This window comes from Cibotium barometz, chromosome 2 (genome assembly GCF_041138505.1).
Source record: "Cibotium barometz isolate CiBa-2024 chromosome 2, ASM4113850v1, whole genome shotgun sequence".
NCBI classification, from domain to species: Eukaryota; Viridiplantae; Streptophyta; class Polypodiopsida; order Cyatheales; family Cibotiaceae; genus Cibotium; species Cibotium barometz.
In genome coordinates, this window is record NC_141047.1 from 15,902,386 (window position 1) to 15,917,432 (window position 15,047).

The 15,047-nt window shown below is 39.4% G+C and overlaps 1 protein-coding gene across 1 annotated transcript; it reads left to right on the plus strand.

The window, feature by feature from the left end:
• Window positions 1-10,993: 10,993 nt before the first annotated feature.
• On the plus strand, window positions 10,994-14,092 carry LOC147640710 (pentatricopeptide repeat-containing protein At4g39530-like). The gene is made up of 2 exons (XM_086814435.1): window positions 10,994-12,683; window positions 12,770-14,092. Exons 1-2 carry the CDS (start codon window positions 11,074-11,076, stop codon window positions 12,780-12,782), a joined length of 1,623 nt encoding a protein of 540 aa, XP_086670561.1. The 5' UTR covers window positions 10,994-11,073; the 3' UTR covers window positions 12,783-14,092.
• Window positions 14,093-15,047: the final 955 nt, after the last annotated feature.

Consider the following 15,047-nt stretch of genomic DNA (forward strand, 5'->3'; position numbering starts at 1 on the left):
TCTGATTTCAGTTGGCCAGATGATTGAGTAGGGTTTGCAGGTTCGGTTTAACCCTGATGGTTGTTATGTTGAAGACTTTAAAGACACTAGCCATTTACATGTCACTATCAACAACCTGGCTGCTCACCTCCCTCATCATTTCCTTGGCCTGTCTTCCCTGTGTAGGAAGATGGATTTTCATGCTCTACATTATGATGTTAAACCCTCACAACTTGAATACCTTTACCCTACTCAATTGGTTTGTCCTTGCTAACACATCATGTATTATCCGAACACTCTAATCCTTGCCCAACACCACATCTGGAGGCTCATCAAATGTTTCCTCCTCTTCTTGCTCACAGCAATCTCTTGAAGAGATTCAAGGAGAGACCTCTTTCTTATCCTTTGTGGTGTTATAGCTGGTGTCCCTCTCCCCTTCACTGTTGTAGGCTTTTGGGCCTTCTTTTTGATGTCAATGTGCTTGTTTTTTCGCTCAGCAACTCCATTTTGTTGCGGAGTGTATCTGCATGTAAACTGTCTCTGAATACCATTCTTTTACAAAAATTCAGAGAACTCATTGGAGAAGTACTCTCCCCCTCCATCTGACCTTAGGCACTTTACATGTTTCCCTATTTGCTTTTCAACCATAACTCTGAAATTCTGAAAATGAGTGAACACCTCACTCTTCTCCTTTTCATGAAGTATACCTACACTTTCCTTGTGTGGTCAATAAATGTCACATAATACCTGCAACTCCCATAGACATGGTCTTCGTAGGATCCCATACATCTGAATGCACAACATCTAGTGCATTTCTGCTCACATTTCTATCATCTGGAAATACATGCTTTGTTTGCTTTCCAAAGTAGCATGCTTCACATATTTTTTGCATACCTTCAACTTAAACTTTGGCAGCCCTGTCACAATTCCTTTAGTCTGCATAGACTTCATTCTGTGCACATTCACATGTCCAATTCTTTTATGCCAAATGTCTGTGTCTGCAACAATTCTTGAACCATTTGCAAACATTGCAACACTCACTTCAGGCATGTTTACATTCAATGTAAACATTGTGCCCACTTTGTTGCCTTTTGCAACCAACCGATTGGTAGATGGTAAACGAGATCTAGACTCCAGATGACGTCGATGGATCAGGAACTCCGAAATCTTGACTGTGTCAACCTGATTCCCGATAATGTTAGCATGCTAGTCGGGACACAAACACTATTGGGCCTCCGTGCAGGCTATGTTGGGTTACTGCTAGGCCGAATTTCGAAACGCAAAGAAAGAAAAGGAACTACAAGGCACATAAGATTTTTCTTTTCTTTGGGAATCCTGAATACTATTTGGGTACATGTCATGGGTGGACCACCTTCACGACCATAGAGGTGAACCACCACCCCTACCATCATGCACGAGCAGCACCATCGCCATATAAGTGGGTTCACACACAAACATCTCTAAGAGTGCATACACATGGTATAATAAAAGTGCCCAATAATAGAAGGATGCTGACATTCACCCACAAAAGCACATATTATTAGGCTAAGACTCAACTAGCCTTTTTGGCACTTCTCCAAACACAACCTTAGATGAAGGAGGTGTTCTACTACCTTCCCAAGGAGACGCTCATAAATCTTGTCAAGTATTAACCAAAAATCTCATGCACCATTGCTGAAAGGTTGCCATAGCATTTTTCAAGCCAAATGTCATCACATTAGAAGCAAATACTCCCCATTCTGTCACAAAGGAGGTCTTCTCTCGATCCTTCACTCTCGATCCTTCAAAGCCATTAACAGTTGTTTATACCCATTGAAACCATCGAGAAAAGAGTACATTTAGTGACCGGTCCCATGACATCTAGCAAGGAATGTGTGAATGATAATGGAAATGGATATATGACTGTAGCTACATTCACCTTCCTATAATCTATATAGACCCTGAATTTTTCATTCTTTTTGGGAAAAATTATAATTGGGGACAACCAGCTGGCTTTCTCCATCGAATAAATAAACCTAACTTTTAACAAATTATAAATCTTCTCCTTTACTTGCTTGGTGTAATTGGGATTCATTTTATACCATTGTTAGGGGATCGGGACTCCATCCTTCCTTAAATTAATATGGTGATGATAAAATTGAGGATCATTTCCTTTCATGGTGTAGCTCCAAGCAAACACATCCACATAGGACTTAAGTAATCCATAGCTCCTCTTTAAGGTTATCCCCTAATTTGGCACTTACTTGTACCTTTTGAGGATTATTTGCATCTCATAAGTTCATGTCTTCTAATTCATCTTCCTTTACTCTACTGATTTTTTGCATTTTTGCTTCACGCACAACTTTAAGATTTTTCGGATCATTTTTTCTTCACGCATGTAAGGTCCTTCCAAAATAGGGAAAACACTTAAGATAGTCCACTAAGTCTTAACTTGGAGAAAATTTCCTATTCATCGACAACTTGACCATGCAGAGATTCAAGGATATGATTCATAGGTAAGACCTAGTCCTATACCACAGGGGAAGCGAGATCTTCTAAAAATCAAATCACCCATAGGGTAATTGATCATAATTTGGGCAACTACTAGTCTTGATTCCTAGAGACCGCTTTTTCCTCATCCATGCAAGGCACAGCCGCTAGCCTAGTCTTGATTCCTAGAGACCGCTTTTTCCTTATCCATGCAAGGCACAGCCGCTAGCCTAGTCTTCTAGAATATAATTGCCCGAGAACCTATTTATCTAGCATAGGGCTTTCACTTAATCTGTTGGAAAGCTACCCGACTAATTGGGTCCACCTGTCCGTAAGATGGTGCCATCGGGGCATTCCATCCTCCCGCTATCCACCCTACTCACGCGTCAATTTTATTTTCTAATTAATTCTACCACATTGTTTGACATAAATAAACATGTTCCTTAATTAAGGCCCTTTTCACAAGGTTTGTTAAAATAGCCCTTTGCCATAGTACAATAATGCCAAAGATAAGATTTATAAAAAAAAGTTTATACATGAATCAATTCCATACAAGCCAAACCGGCTCTCTTATTCTTTTCCTTTATACTACCGATGATCTAGAATTCGGCCTTCTAGCCTCTACATGCTAGGCAAAACCCTACGGGACCATACACCTCATCGTCGACCGCTGACCTGTCACTCTCTCAGGCTCCGTCACCCGCCCCTCAGAGGGATGTCTATGCACTAGGGTGGGCTTATTCACCACACTAGCCTGCGCCCTCAGAACTAGACAGCATCATAATCTCTCGCCTCAATCGGCAAACCTTATTCTCCCAATGGTATGAGGGATACCTTGGGCCATTCCCAGGCTTTTCTAACAACACTGCCCGGCTATACAAGCATGGAACGGAGTTAGTGTCGAAGCCAGGAAAAACTTGCACTCTTTCTCTTAAAGATAACAATTTTAATACAATTCATTGAATACAGCATCACTTCAAATCGTAGCTTCATACAATTTTATACCTAGGGGAGTTCATGCTAAAGAAATGGGTCAAGGTGCTTGTGTCAAGGCTACCATCTAACCACCCAATATGAATTAAGAGAGATGGTGAAACTACAACATTGGAAGAGTTCCATGAAGGTAGCCACTCAATTGGAAAATGCAAGGAGGATGGCAAAAGAGAAGCAAATACTACCACCCCCACCCCCTCTGTAGCTTATATCTCCAAGATAGTTACCTTGCTAAAGCAAGAGTTATAGAAAATGAGGACACAAAAGGAGAGGAATTAGCATAAGGCACCTCAGGAAGGAGGTGGAAGACCTGAAGGTGTGGGAGAAAAGGGTTGAAGCATGGTGCACTTCATGCCGCCAGACTACCCCGAGAGAAAGTATTGCACATTTTGTGAGAAACTAGGCCATCATGCAAATGAATGTTTCTTCATGAAAGGATTTAGGAATACACACAACCTAGGGGTATAGGGCATATGGTAGAAGATTACATGGTGAGCTCGGCACTCCGTATGCCCCTCTCCGTATGCCCCTCATACAACCCAACCCCTATGAAGCATCATGTATGTATGGTGTGATCATCAGAATAATCCTCTCAATATAAGGTTGAATTGGCATAAATATGTGTTGTTGTTGCTGCTCTACTGCTGCTCCAAGGCACCTAGAAAGGTGCCATAAGTGCACCATAAGAAAGGCACCTACACCTACTACTCCAACCCAACTTGCTCTTCACGGCTAATGCTATAACGATGATGCCGCCTCTTGTTGCCACCTAGCCTGAGGTAACTCCCTTAGGCTTCCCACTCAAAGGTGTAATAATACACATTTGTAATAGAACATTAAGTGTTGAGTTTGCAATCTCTCTCAATGTAATCTAAGCGATATAATGAGAGTGCATAAATTTTTTCTTAATGAAAATAGCTTAAACATAAACATATGCTTAATCAAATATATAAACTAATATACATACATAAACACCATGATTAAGAACCCACCTTTGCTCTGATATAACCATAAACAAATGCATAAACTAATATACATGCATAAACACCATGATTAAGAACCCACCTTTGCTCTGATAAACATAAACATATGCTTAATAAAACAAATGCATAAACTAATACATATACATAAACACCATGATTATGTTAAAGTTTCTTAATATGGGGTTAATCATGGTGGTGGTGCAATAGATTAAGCATTACACTAAGGTGTATTATACCACACTAAGAAAGCCATAGCTAGAGAGAGAGAGAGATTGCACGGTCAACACTCAATGTTCTATTACATATGCATATTATTACACCATACAATGAGACTTCTAATATAGATAGCCTCACACCAAAAGTGATACATGTGGAACTCTCTTTTCCACATAAGTGGCAACAACTCACACCACATAATATCTAGCACTTTACTAATGCTTTCCCACACACTATAAAACCGAGCTTACATATTTCAACACACCTCTTAAGCGAGGTATGGCCGTGGAAGGCATCTCTATGCTAATGAATCTAGCTCTGATACTATGTTAAGAAAGTTAGAATCGTGCTGCTAAGCCTAGTGCTAATCATATATTAGGCATATACTTAAGGAGACTCATACTAATGAAGAAACTCCATAATGCTAATTTCACACTAATGCAAAGTAGACAAGATAGGCACACTCAACACCTTGTATTGCATATGCATATTATTACACCATACAATGAAACACGTCTAATATAGATAGCCTCACACCAATGCTAATTTCACACTAATGCAAAGTAGACAAGATATGTACAGTCAACACCTTCTTGTATTGCATATGCATATTATTACACCATACAATGAAAGGCTTCTAATATAGATAGCCTCACACCAAAATTAATACATGTGGCACTCTTTTACATATTTCAACACCCCCTCTTGAGAGAGAGGTATTCTCACTCACTGATACAAAAATTTAGCAATGCACAAATGAAAATACTCTTGCAACATCATCTACCTATGCCATTCACCCCCCATCCATCCTTTGTTACATTGCCTTGCCCCCCCCCCCCCCCCAATCCACTAGTATACATTGAGTGCTCATTGAGTTGCATGGGTTTCTCTCTGCTACTTGATCTATTGCTAGTGTTTGCATTCCTTGACGATGCTATTGTTGGTTTGTCTATTGCCACACCCTGTGCCACTTTCCTGTGGGAAACATCCTTTTGCATAGTCTATAGTTTTCCAATATCCAAGATAACTTTCTATGGATACCTAGGTGCCTACTCTTGCGAGCCCAAGTGTCCCTATTTGTGCTACTAGTGGGACCGGCCCAAGTAGTCCACCGCTTGGCTAAGGTCTGCATCCTCACCTTAATCATCTCCATCTCTGGCATCTTTACCCTCACCTTGAGCTAGATCCCATTTACCTCTTCCGTTCCAAATGCCCTGTTACATAGGATTTCATCATCATTGCCTCTGATGTGTTCATACAATGATGGACCTAGACTAGGACCTTCACATACTATTTTTTCAGAGACAATATGTTTATAACTAGCTTTTATGTATTTCAACTATGATATTATGGGCATGATGCCAGTGTGCCATGACTTTTCCATGCACAAAGACAAGAAGTTATGTTTATTTTTTCATGGGGCCGTGAAATGACATCTCACTAATATTTGTAAGGGGTATGGGTGTACTACCATCAAATACCAAAGTGTTTCGATTGATCCATAGAAGCGCCAACATGGTCTTCTAGGAGAGAAGCTTAGCAAGTAAGTGATTCCTAGTTTTTTTATGTAGTATAGTAAGATATTTCAAAATACGATGTTTATGGATATACACATTTGTGCCAGCTAAAGCAAATGTAGAGTCAAAAGATTAATCAACCACAAGATGAAGAGATAGAAAAAATCTTGGAACTGAAGAGAAAAAGTCATTTTAAGTTCTTTCATGGCAGCCGTTTCCCCTAACAAGCTCAGAACTCACATGATAGAAAAAATCTTGGAACTGAAGAGAAAAAGTCATTTTAAGTTCTTTCATGGTAGCCGTTTCCCCTAACCAGCTCAGAGCTCACATGATAAATGTTTCATATTTAAGATGTTAACAACAGGTTTAGGTGAACATTGTGGATTGAATGGATGCTAACAATGCTGGTGATTTACATCACTCTTGGATTTGCTTTGATTATGTTCATATAATTGAGGGATGGTATACAATGGTTGTGCATGTGTGACCCCTAGTGTGACTAGTTTCTTTTTATTGGCAACCTTCACTGATGAATAGTTTACTTGCCCTAATCAATAGTTTCACTTATCAATTTATTTATTTTTTCAATGTCCAAGAGTTGTTAACAATAGCCACATGTGAATTCAAGGAAGAAGATGAAGAGGCATAGATATTACCCTAGGAGAATCTAAATTTGGTTATGGTTGAGCATCAAGGGAAGCCTGCAAGTTTTTTTGAATTTATGTTGATGAAGCTAGAGCTAGTTGGAATGCTATTCGTAGGGTTTACAACAGTGGTGAAATGATGGTTGGAAAGAACCCTCATGCCTTTTTCATTGGAGAGATAGTCTTACTCTCCATATAAATAAATATATTTTCGCATAATACAGAGAGGCACACATTGCCATGTGTGAAAAGTGCAGGACACATAAGATAAAAGATGGTCCTCTTATACAATTCAAAAAATATACGTGTTTGGTGGACAATTGGTAAAGCTGCTACATTGCAAAACTTGATAGTTGGCTCAGTTGGTGGCATTTTAGAGCAGGCCATTGGGGACACTTCCTTGTACATGTGCATAAAAGGTTCTTTGTTATTTGTTTTCTTCTCAAAATAAGAACATGTCAAGACCTAAGAGTCATGTATGTGTAGGGGTGGGGATCCCACAATCAATGCAGTGGTGCCTAGAACATCTCTATTTGAATCAAAGCATGGGAGCTGGCTAGCAATGATGCTTGTGTCACAGATATGATTAATGAAATCTTGAAATATGCTTAACAACTTCATGGAGGGAAAATACATTGGTAGTGGACTTGATCTTTAAATGCTAATAGATAGAACTTTGTCAAAGGCAGGAGACTAGCCCGTCACCTGTAGCCACTTCACGAATAATTGGTGATGCAGTGATGGAACTCCAATGTTTACAAATAGGATCAAATTTAAGGGGGAGAAGAAGACTATTCGAGCAAAGGGACCTCTTCACCATGGAGAAAAGAAAAATGAAGCTAATTGTAGTCATAGACCAGAATTTATCGTTGTGTGTGACAATAGACCAGGTAGACTCTATGAAGGCAAAGGGTGTGACAATAGACTTGGAGGAGCATGACATACATAAAAAACTAGTAAAAATGGAGAAAGAAATTCATGACACTAAGTGGACTATTAGGAGAATTCCAAAGACAAGCTGGGTAAAGTTGGGTAAAGGGTCATAAATGTGATGTGCAGCTTCGAGGTGGGGATGTAGCTCCATGTTTTTCAAGTGATTGTTAATTGTCACAATGGAAAAAAGATAAGATGTGCTATTTATTCAATACTGATGTTAGACAATTGTCACAATTGAGAAAAGATAAAATGTGCTGTTTCTTCAACATTGATGCTAGTAGACAAACATGGAAGATTCAAACAATGGTTTTACATCAACCCCCTATTGTTCCTAATGTATGACCCATTGAAAAGATCAAATCTTCAAAAATTGGGAAGCACAAAACTTATTTGTGCAGGTTTTAATATTGGTATTTCACTAGAGGATCTCCCAACATCCACAACTTCACAGGGTGACGACGACAAAAAGCCATAATTTTTCTTAGAGAAGAGGTATATCTAAAGGAACATTTGAACAGATTCAACAAGTGTTGGACATGAAAGCAGAGATTGTTGGTGGAGTTGTATACAAAGTTGATGTCAAAGAAATGTTCTGTCTAAAAACAAAGGATGCTGATGAGAAGAGGTTGCCACCATTTGAAGTGGTAATACAGAAGTAGCCCTCATGTTCATATGGTGTATTTATGGAAAGGGTGAACAACATGAAGACATATCTTGCTTTCTATAAGCATATATATTTTATGTTTTTGATAGTGCTTGGGCAAGATGTGAATAACCATATACACATCCATCAAGCAAAAATAGCTCAACATGTTTTGAAGAACATGCTCACAAAAGCTATAAGGAGCTACCCTACAACTTCATATTAGGCCAGAGTTCCATTACCTCTTTTGATCTTGTACTCCTTTTTGGTTGACCAAGAATATGTGCTATATCACTATTCCTTAATGGTAAAATATGAGTATAAGCATCTCCATGTGGTAGAAATTTTAACTTTTGACTTTATCATGAAATTTAATCTTTTTCAGATTCTCTTGACTAGTACTATAATGTTACTTATTCTTGCCCTCAGGGGGGTCACTCATAAATATGTAAGCATAGCACGTGGGTTCAACATAAGGGGTTTTTAAAACCCTTTTTTTACACAATTTTTACATACATAAGGGTACCATTTAAAGGGGCTATTCACATGTTGAAAAGAAAAAGGGTATGATTTATTCATAAAAAATTCACAAGTAAGGGGTTTTTCAAATAGGCCTTGAATACACGTGATATAGTGATAGGCCTTGAATACACGTGATATAGAGGGTTTACATATAGTGAACCCCCTGAGTTCTTGCCTCAATCTTACCCTTGGTATATTTTGAATGTTATACGATCTATAAATTTTCTTATCAGAAAATATAAGTACTTTAGTAAATATGTGAATCTCATTAGTGCCATCTTGCTTGCTCACACACTAGTAAGTTATCAATGACCCAATTTGCTCACTCCACAGACACACCCATTCCAAGAAGCTCGCATCTAACCAACCATAGAGTGATTGTAGATTAAGAAACGCCAGACAAGCTTGCAACTTTGATGTTTTTGCTCCATCAAACAACAATGTTGAACAAGAGTTCGAAGATGTTCTTCCTTAGACATCATGTCTTGTCCATCCTATGTATTGTGGTCAAACATTGCTTCGATTAGCTCTTCCACAGAATCTTCTTACACGTGTGGTTCCATATCCTCTTACATGTCTAGCTCCATATCATCAACCAATTCTTCTCATTGTTTTTGTTGTTCTTCTCCAAGAATTGTATGCCTTGTACCTTGCCTAGATTGTTTAGATTGTATGACCTCATTGGGTTGAATTTGCATGTATACTACATCATATGCATTATACATAATTATCAAAACAATTTAGAGAGAGATAATGAAGAGTGAGAGGGATAGGGAGCGGTGTAACAAAGGACCCAATCAGCTAATCTCATTAAAATTATATGCTAATTCAAGTAAGGACTTGTCAAATTCCCTGGATCATTCGATGTATTATATGGTTATTTGATATCATCTTCTAATAGAGTACTTATAATCTGTTCATAGACATTGGATACTCTATTGCAGCCATGCCATGCTCACTTGTTCAAGTTATTCATCTGAAGACGATGAATTGTTTACATGCTCCATTGACAAAAGAGAGAGATTAAGAGAAATATAATGGGGATCAAGAGAAATGTTATGGAGAAACGTAATGGGAATCAAGAGATCAAGATAAATGTTATGGAGAAATGAAAATATGGATTCCTTTAAGTATGAGTATGAATTATGATTTGGTATAGGGTTACTTTTTTTCCCATGAAATTTTGAACATTAAAGAAATTACGGCATCAGTATAGACATAGGTAAAAATGTCAATAATTCTAACGTATATACCGACACCCACACTAGCACTCATATTAACGATTATACCAACAATGGATAAAACACATACTAACGTATATATTGATGGTAAAAAATTTAAAAACCTAAACATCGTCGCTTTCCTCTTTTTACTTTTAGTTTTGAATAGAACATAGCCTCTCTCTCCCGCCTATTTCTCTCGCTCTCTTGCACATCCTTCCCTTATTTCTTGCCCATCCCTCTCTCACCTCTCCATTCTATATCTGTTGTTTCAAGATCAGGTAAGATTTGTTCAGGATTTTGTGAATTTTCTTAAGTTTTTTTTGACTAATTTGGGTTTTTTTTTGTTTTTTTTTTGAGACTCCTCTTCCTTTAAAAAAAAATGTTTTACAGGCTCCTCTTTTCACTCTTCTCCCTCATTCTTTCTCTCAATGTCTCTTTCTTGCAAGCAAGTAAGAGCACCTATTTGTTAGGGTTAGGTTTTTTTGAGCTTACGGTTTTTTTATGTTTTATGACTCAAATTAGTGAATGGCTTTACAGCTTTAGGTCTCTCACCTTTTTTGACTTGTAAGCTCTTCTTCTCAATGAACTCAAGGTAAGGTCGTTTACTATTTATGCTTTTCTTGTTTGAACCCTTGGGTGCTGGGACTTAGGAAGAGAGAGAGAGCAAATAGATGTAGGCATGTGGGGGGACACAAATATATACATATCTACATATTTATTGAGATACAACCAAGGGTTTAAATATATACATATCTACATATTTATTGAGATACAACCAAGGGTTTAAATATATAGGCTAAGGTGGACCATGGTGTAATGTTTTTACCAAATGTCAGCCTCAGAAGCATATATACATAAATATAAATAAATCGAGAGAGGGTGAGAGAGAGAAACGAATGTGTAAATATGAAGCGGCTGTTTCTGTTCCAAAATTAGGTTTCACATGGTATGAGACTTGGAGGACTGAGACAAAGAGCTTGTGTATCCTTGGAAACCCTGAAGAAGGCTCTCCTGAGCCCAACTGCTTCGGAAAGTTCGAGAAATTTTGATCTAATAATCGAAGGGTTGGAAGCCTCCGGCGAAGCAAACAGTAGGGTTTCCTTTCATACCCTTTGCTGGCTTTCACAACAATGCACCAACACAAAGGACCTGGTGGCTAGCAGGCACGTGCGCTCCCTTGCCAAGAAACATGGGTATGAATCTAATGTATTCCTCGGAAATTGCTTCATTCACATGTTTGCTTCATCAGGGAGCTTAGTCGATGTTAATCTAGTGTTTAGCAGCCTCCCTAAGTTGGATGTTTTCACGTGGAGTGCTGTCATCTCTGCACATGCCAAGCTGGGTGAAGCTTACCAGGCTATCCATCTCTACCATTGCATGATCAAATCAGATGTTTACCCGGATGGATATGTCTTTGTTGCTGTTCTTAACGCATGTAGCTCGGCAGCATGCCCTTCACATGGCATGGCCGTACATGCCCACATTGTTGAGAGTGGTGTTGGGTCCCCTCTGATCCTTGGCAATGCTCTTATCGACATGTATGCCAAATGTGGGCAAATGGAGGATGCCCGCGTCCTGTTCAACACATCTGTAGAGCGTTGCATTGTGACGTGGAGTTCCATGATTGGAGGATATGCCCATCATGGGGATGGCTGGGCCGCTTTCCAGCTGTTTCAGCAGATGCAAGTACAGGGTGTGGAGGCAAACAGTGTGACATTTGTCAACCTTCTGAAGGCCTTCTCCAGCTCAGCAGCACTACATCAAGGCAAGCTGATCCATTTATGCATCATTGAAAGGGGTCTCAGATCGGAGGTCATTGTTTGCAACACGCTCATCGATATGTATGTCAAGCACAAAAGCATTGCAGCTGCATGCAAAGTGTTTGGCCAAATGGGTTCGCGGAGTGTGGCAACATGGAATGTGATGATCACAGGATATACTGTGTGTGGGTGTGCTAGGAAAGCTATTAAACTTTTTCAGGAGATGAGACTTGAGGGCAGGTCGCCGAACGATGTGACCTTCATTAACCTCCTCAAAGCATGCTCCAGCTTAACAGATCTAATGCAGGGAAAGATTGTACATGTAGATATTGTTTGTGGTGGGTTTGAGTCAGAACTCTATGTAGGCAACACCCTTATAGACATGTATACTAACTGTGGAAGCATTCTGGATGCACGCATTGTGTTCAACACGCTGCCAAATCGGGATTCTGTGACATGGAATGCTATTATTGCTGGATATGCCCAGCATTGTCTTGGCCAGGAATCACTAGAGCTTTTCTCTCAAATGCAGCAAAAAGGTGTAGTGCCAAGTGCTGTCACCTTTGCAAGCACCTTGAAGGCGTGTGCCACCATAACAGCGCTCAATCAGGGAAATCTTATACACGCTTACCTTACTGAGGTTGGTTTTGGGACTTCCGTTATCATTGCAAACACTCTTATTGACATGTACGCCAGATGTGGTAACCTTGAGGATGCACACCAGGTGTTCTGCAGATCATCTAAGCAAGATTTGGTGACATGGAATGCAATAATAACTGGATTTTCCCTACATAATAAGTATGAAATGGCCTTGCAATGCTTTCATGAGATGCAACAAGATGGTTTAAAGCCTAATGAAGTGACGTTTGTTGGTCTTCTTTCAGGATGCAGTCATGAAGGCCTTGTTAATGAAGGGTGTTATCAGTTTAAGTCAATGAGAGAAAGCTATGGCATTACACCAACACTTGACCATTACAATTGCATGGTCGACCTTCTTGGTCGGGCAGGGTTCCTCTCTGAGGCCGAAAGCTTATTTCGAAGTGTGTCATCCCAACAGAATTATCAAGGGTTGACGGCTCTGCTTAGTCATTGCAGAGCACATTGCAGTTCGGATTTTGGTAAATGGTGCTTTGATCATCTTGCTGCCATGTAGTATGAATCATAGAGAAGCAGCAGGACATGTTCTAATGCCAAATATCTATGTGGATGGTGGCATGCTGGACAATGTCAATAGCATCAAGTTATCAATTGACCATGCCCAACGTGGTGGCTTGATTTCCTCATATCTGCCCAGCCACTTTAATCACCTTAAGCAGTTCAGGCTTTTGCCTGCTCGCATGCTGCCCACCGTCCCTCTGATTTTGGTGCACCTCTTTTTGGCATCAACGACAGGCTTGAGTTTCATTGGCTTTTGACCACCTCTGGTTGAAGAGCTCCATGGACTTCCCAGGCTGAGAATGCCTTCAATCATACTCTTTTGGAAAGTACCTTCAGCTCCTTTCTACCTTAGTTGCAAGGCTGAAATCCATCACCATCGTTTCCAGGATCATTGGATGTAAATCAGCTCAAGGCCATCTGCAGGAATTGGGAACGGACACAGTGGACAGCCTGGTTCCCCACCCTAAGGAGGACTCCATGGCTGGCACTCTTGACTTCCCAGACAGAGGATGCTCTCAATCGCATTCCTTTGGAGGGTACCTTCAGTTCATTTTTACCTTAAATGCAAGACTGGAATCCATCATTGTTGTTGGCAGGATCATCGGGGAAGTAAACCAGCTCAGAGACAACCTGCAGGTATTTAGCTCGTAGCTGCAAGAAAACGGTAAGGGGAATGGATCTGCTGGGCATATGTAAGAATCAGGAACCACCAAGTAAGGTAACAGAAATGGAGGAGAAACGGCTTCTGAAACAGCACTCTATCAAACCTATGAAATGTATAAGCATAGTGAGACTTGTGAATGAGAAACAGGGACAGGAACAGGAAATGGCATGGTACAGCAGAGTTTCAATCCATTCAAGATTGAGAATGATGCATGATTTTGGCCGTGAACCCCCCAAGGAATGTATAAATATCAAATCACAAGAGCTTAGTAGTTATAACTCCAAATTATACTATGTATATCTCCATGAAATGTAGAGTGAATGTATAATTATCTATCAAACCCCCAAATGAATATAAAATTGGCTAATCATAGCCTTGTCTCTTTGTCATCTAGTTATGCTAACCTACAGTTATAACCTACAATTGTTAATATACAATAGGATGGGTTCATTTTATTCTTGGGTCTCAAACTTCTCGCGGTGCGATGGAAATTTCTGCCTTGATAGCCTCCTTATGCAATGTTTGGTTGTCTCCATCTAGTCTCACTAGCTACCGGCTATTCCACCCATACTTGTGATAACTTCTCTGCGTCTAGCCACTATATTTCCATTATATAAATCCAAGATCATGCATGGTAGATTATGGGCGTAATTACTCCAAGACATAAAGTATACAATGATAACAAGACATGAGATATGCCTTAAGAGGATAATTATATCTCTATTTTTTTCATGAGCTAGATTTAGCAATATGGCAACTTTATTTGTAAGGCATATGGAGGACGAGGCTAATATCCCAAAAAGAGTACTTCTATTGGGAATTATGGCTTGAAGGAAGGAAAGTAAGCTACAATATTAAAACTTTCCATGAACTCTATTATAACCTCGAAGATGAGCAAGGTGGCATCCTTGTAGAAGAAACTATTACGGCCTTTGCCTTAGCTTTTGCAGAGGTTTATTTGACAATTATACCACCTTGATCATCTTTAAGAGTGTAACAGAGCTCTTTGTGATGACCTTAAATTGATAAATTGGATGAAGGGGTTCTTCTTTCTATCCTTCTTCTTCTTGTTATTAACAATGAGATCTAATACATATCTAACAAGCTTATAATAAAGCCAAGAACTACACTCTAATCCATCATTATAAATGCTTAAAGGAAAAAATTAAGATAAGGATAGAGATTATTAATCTTAAATGAATTACAAATGCATCCAAGGTGTATTGCATTGCAAACATCATTATAAGTTGGATATGTGTTAGAGATTCTTCTTAATCTACACTCTTTCCTTTGGAACAAAACACTTTTTGCAAATACTTTGAATTTGATGGACTATAACA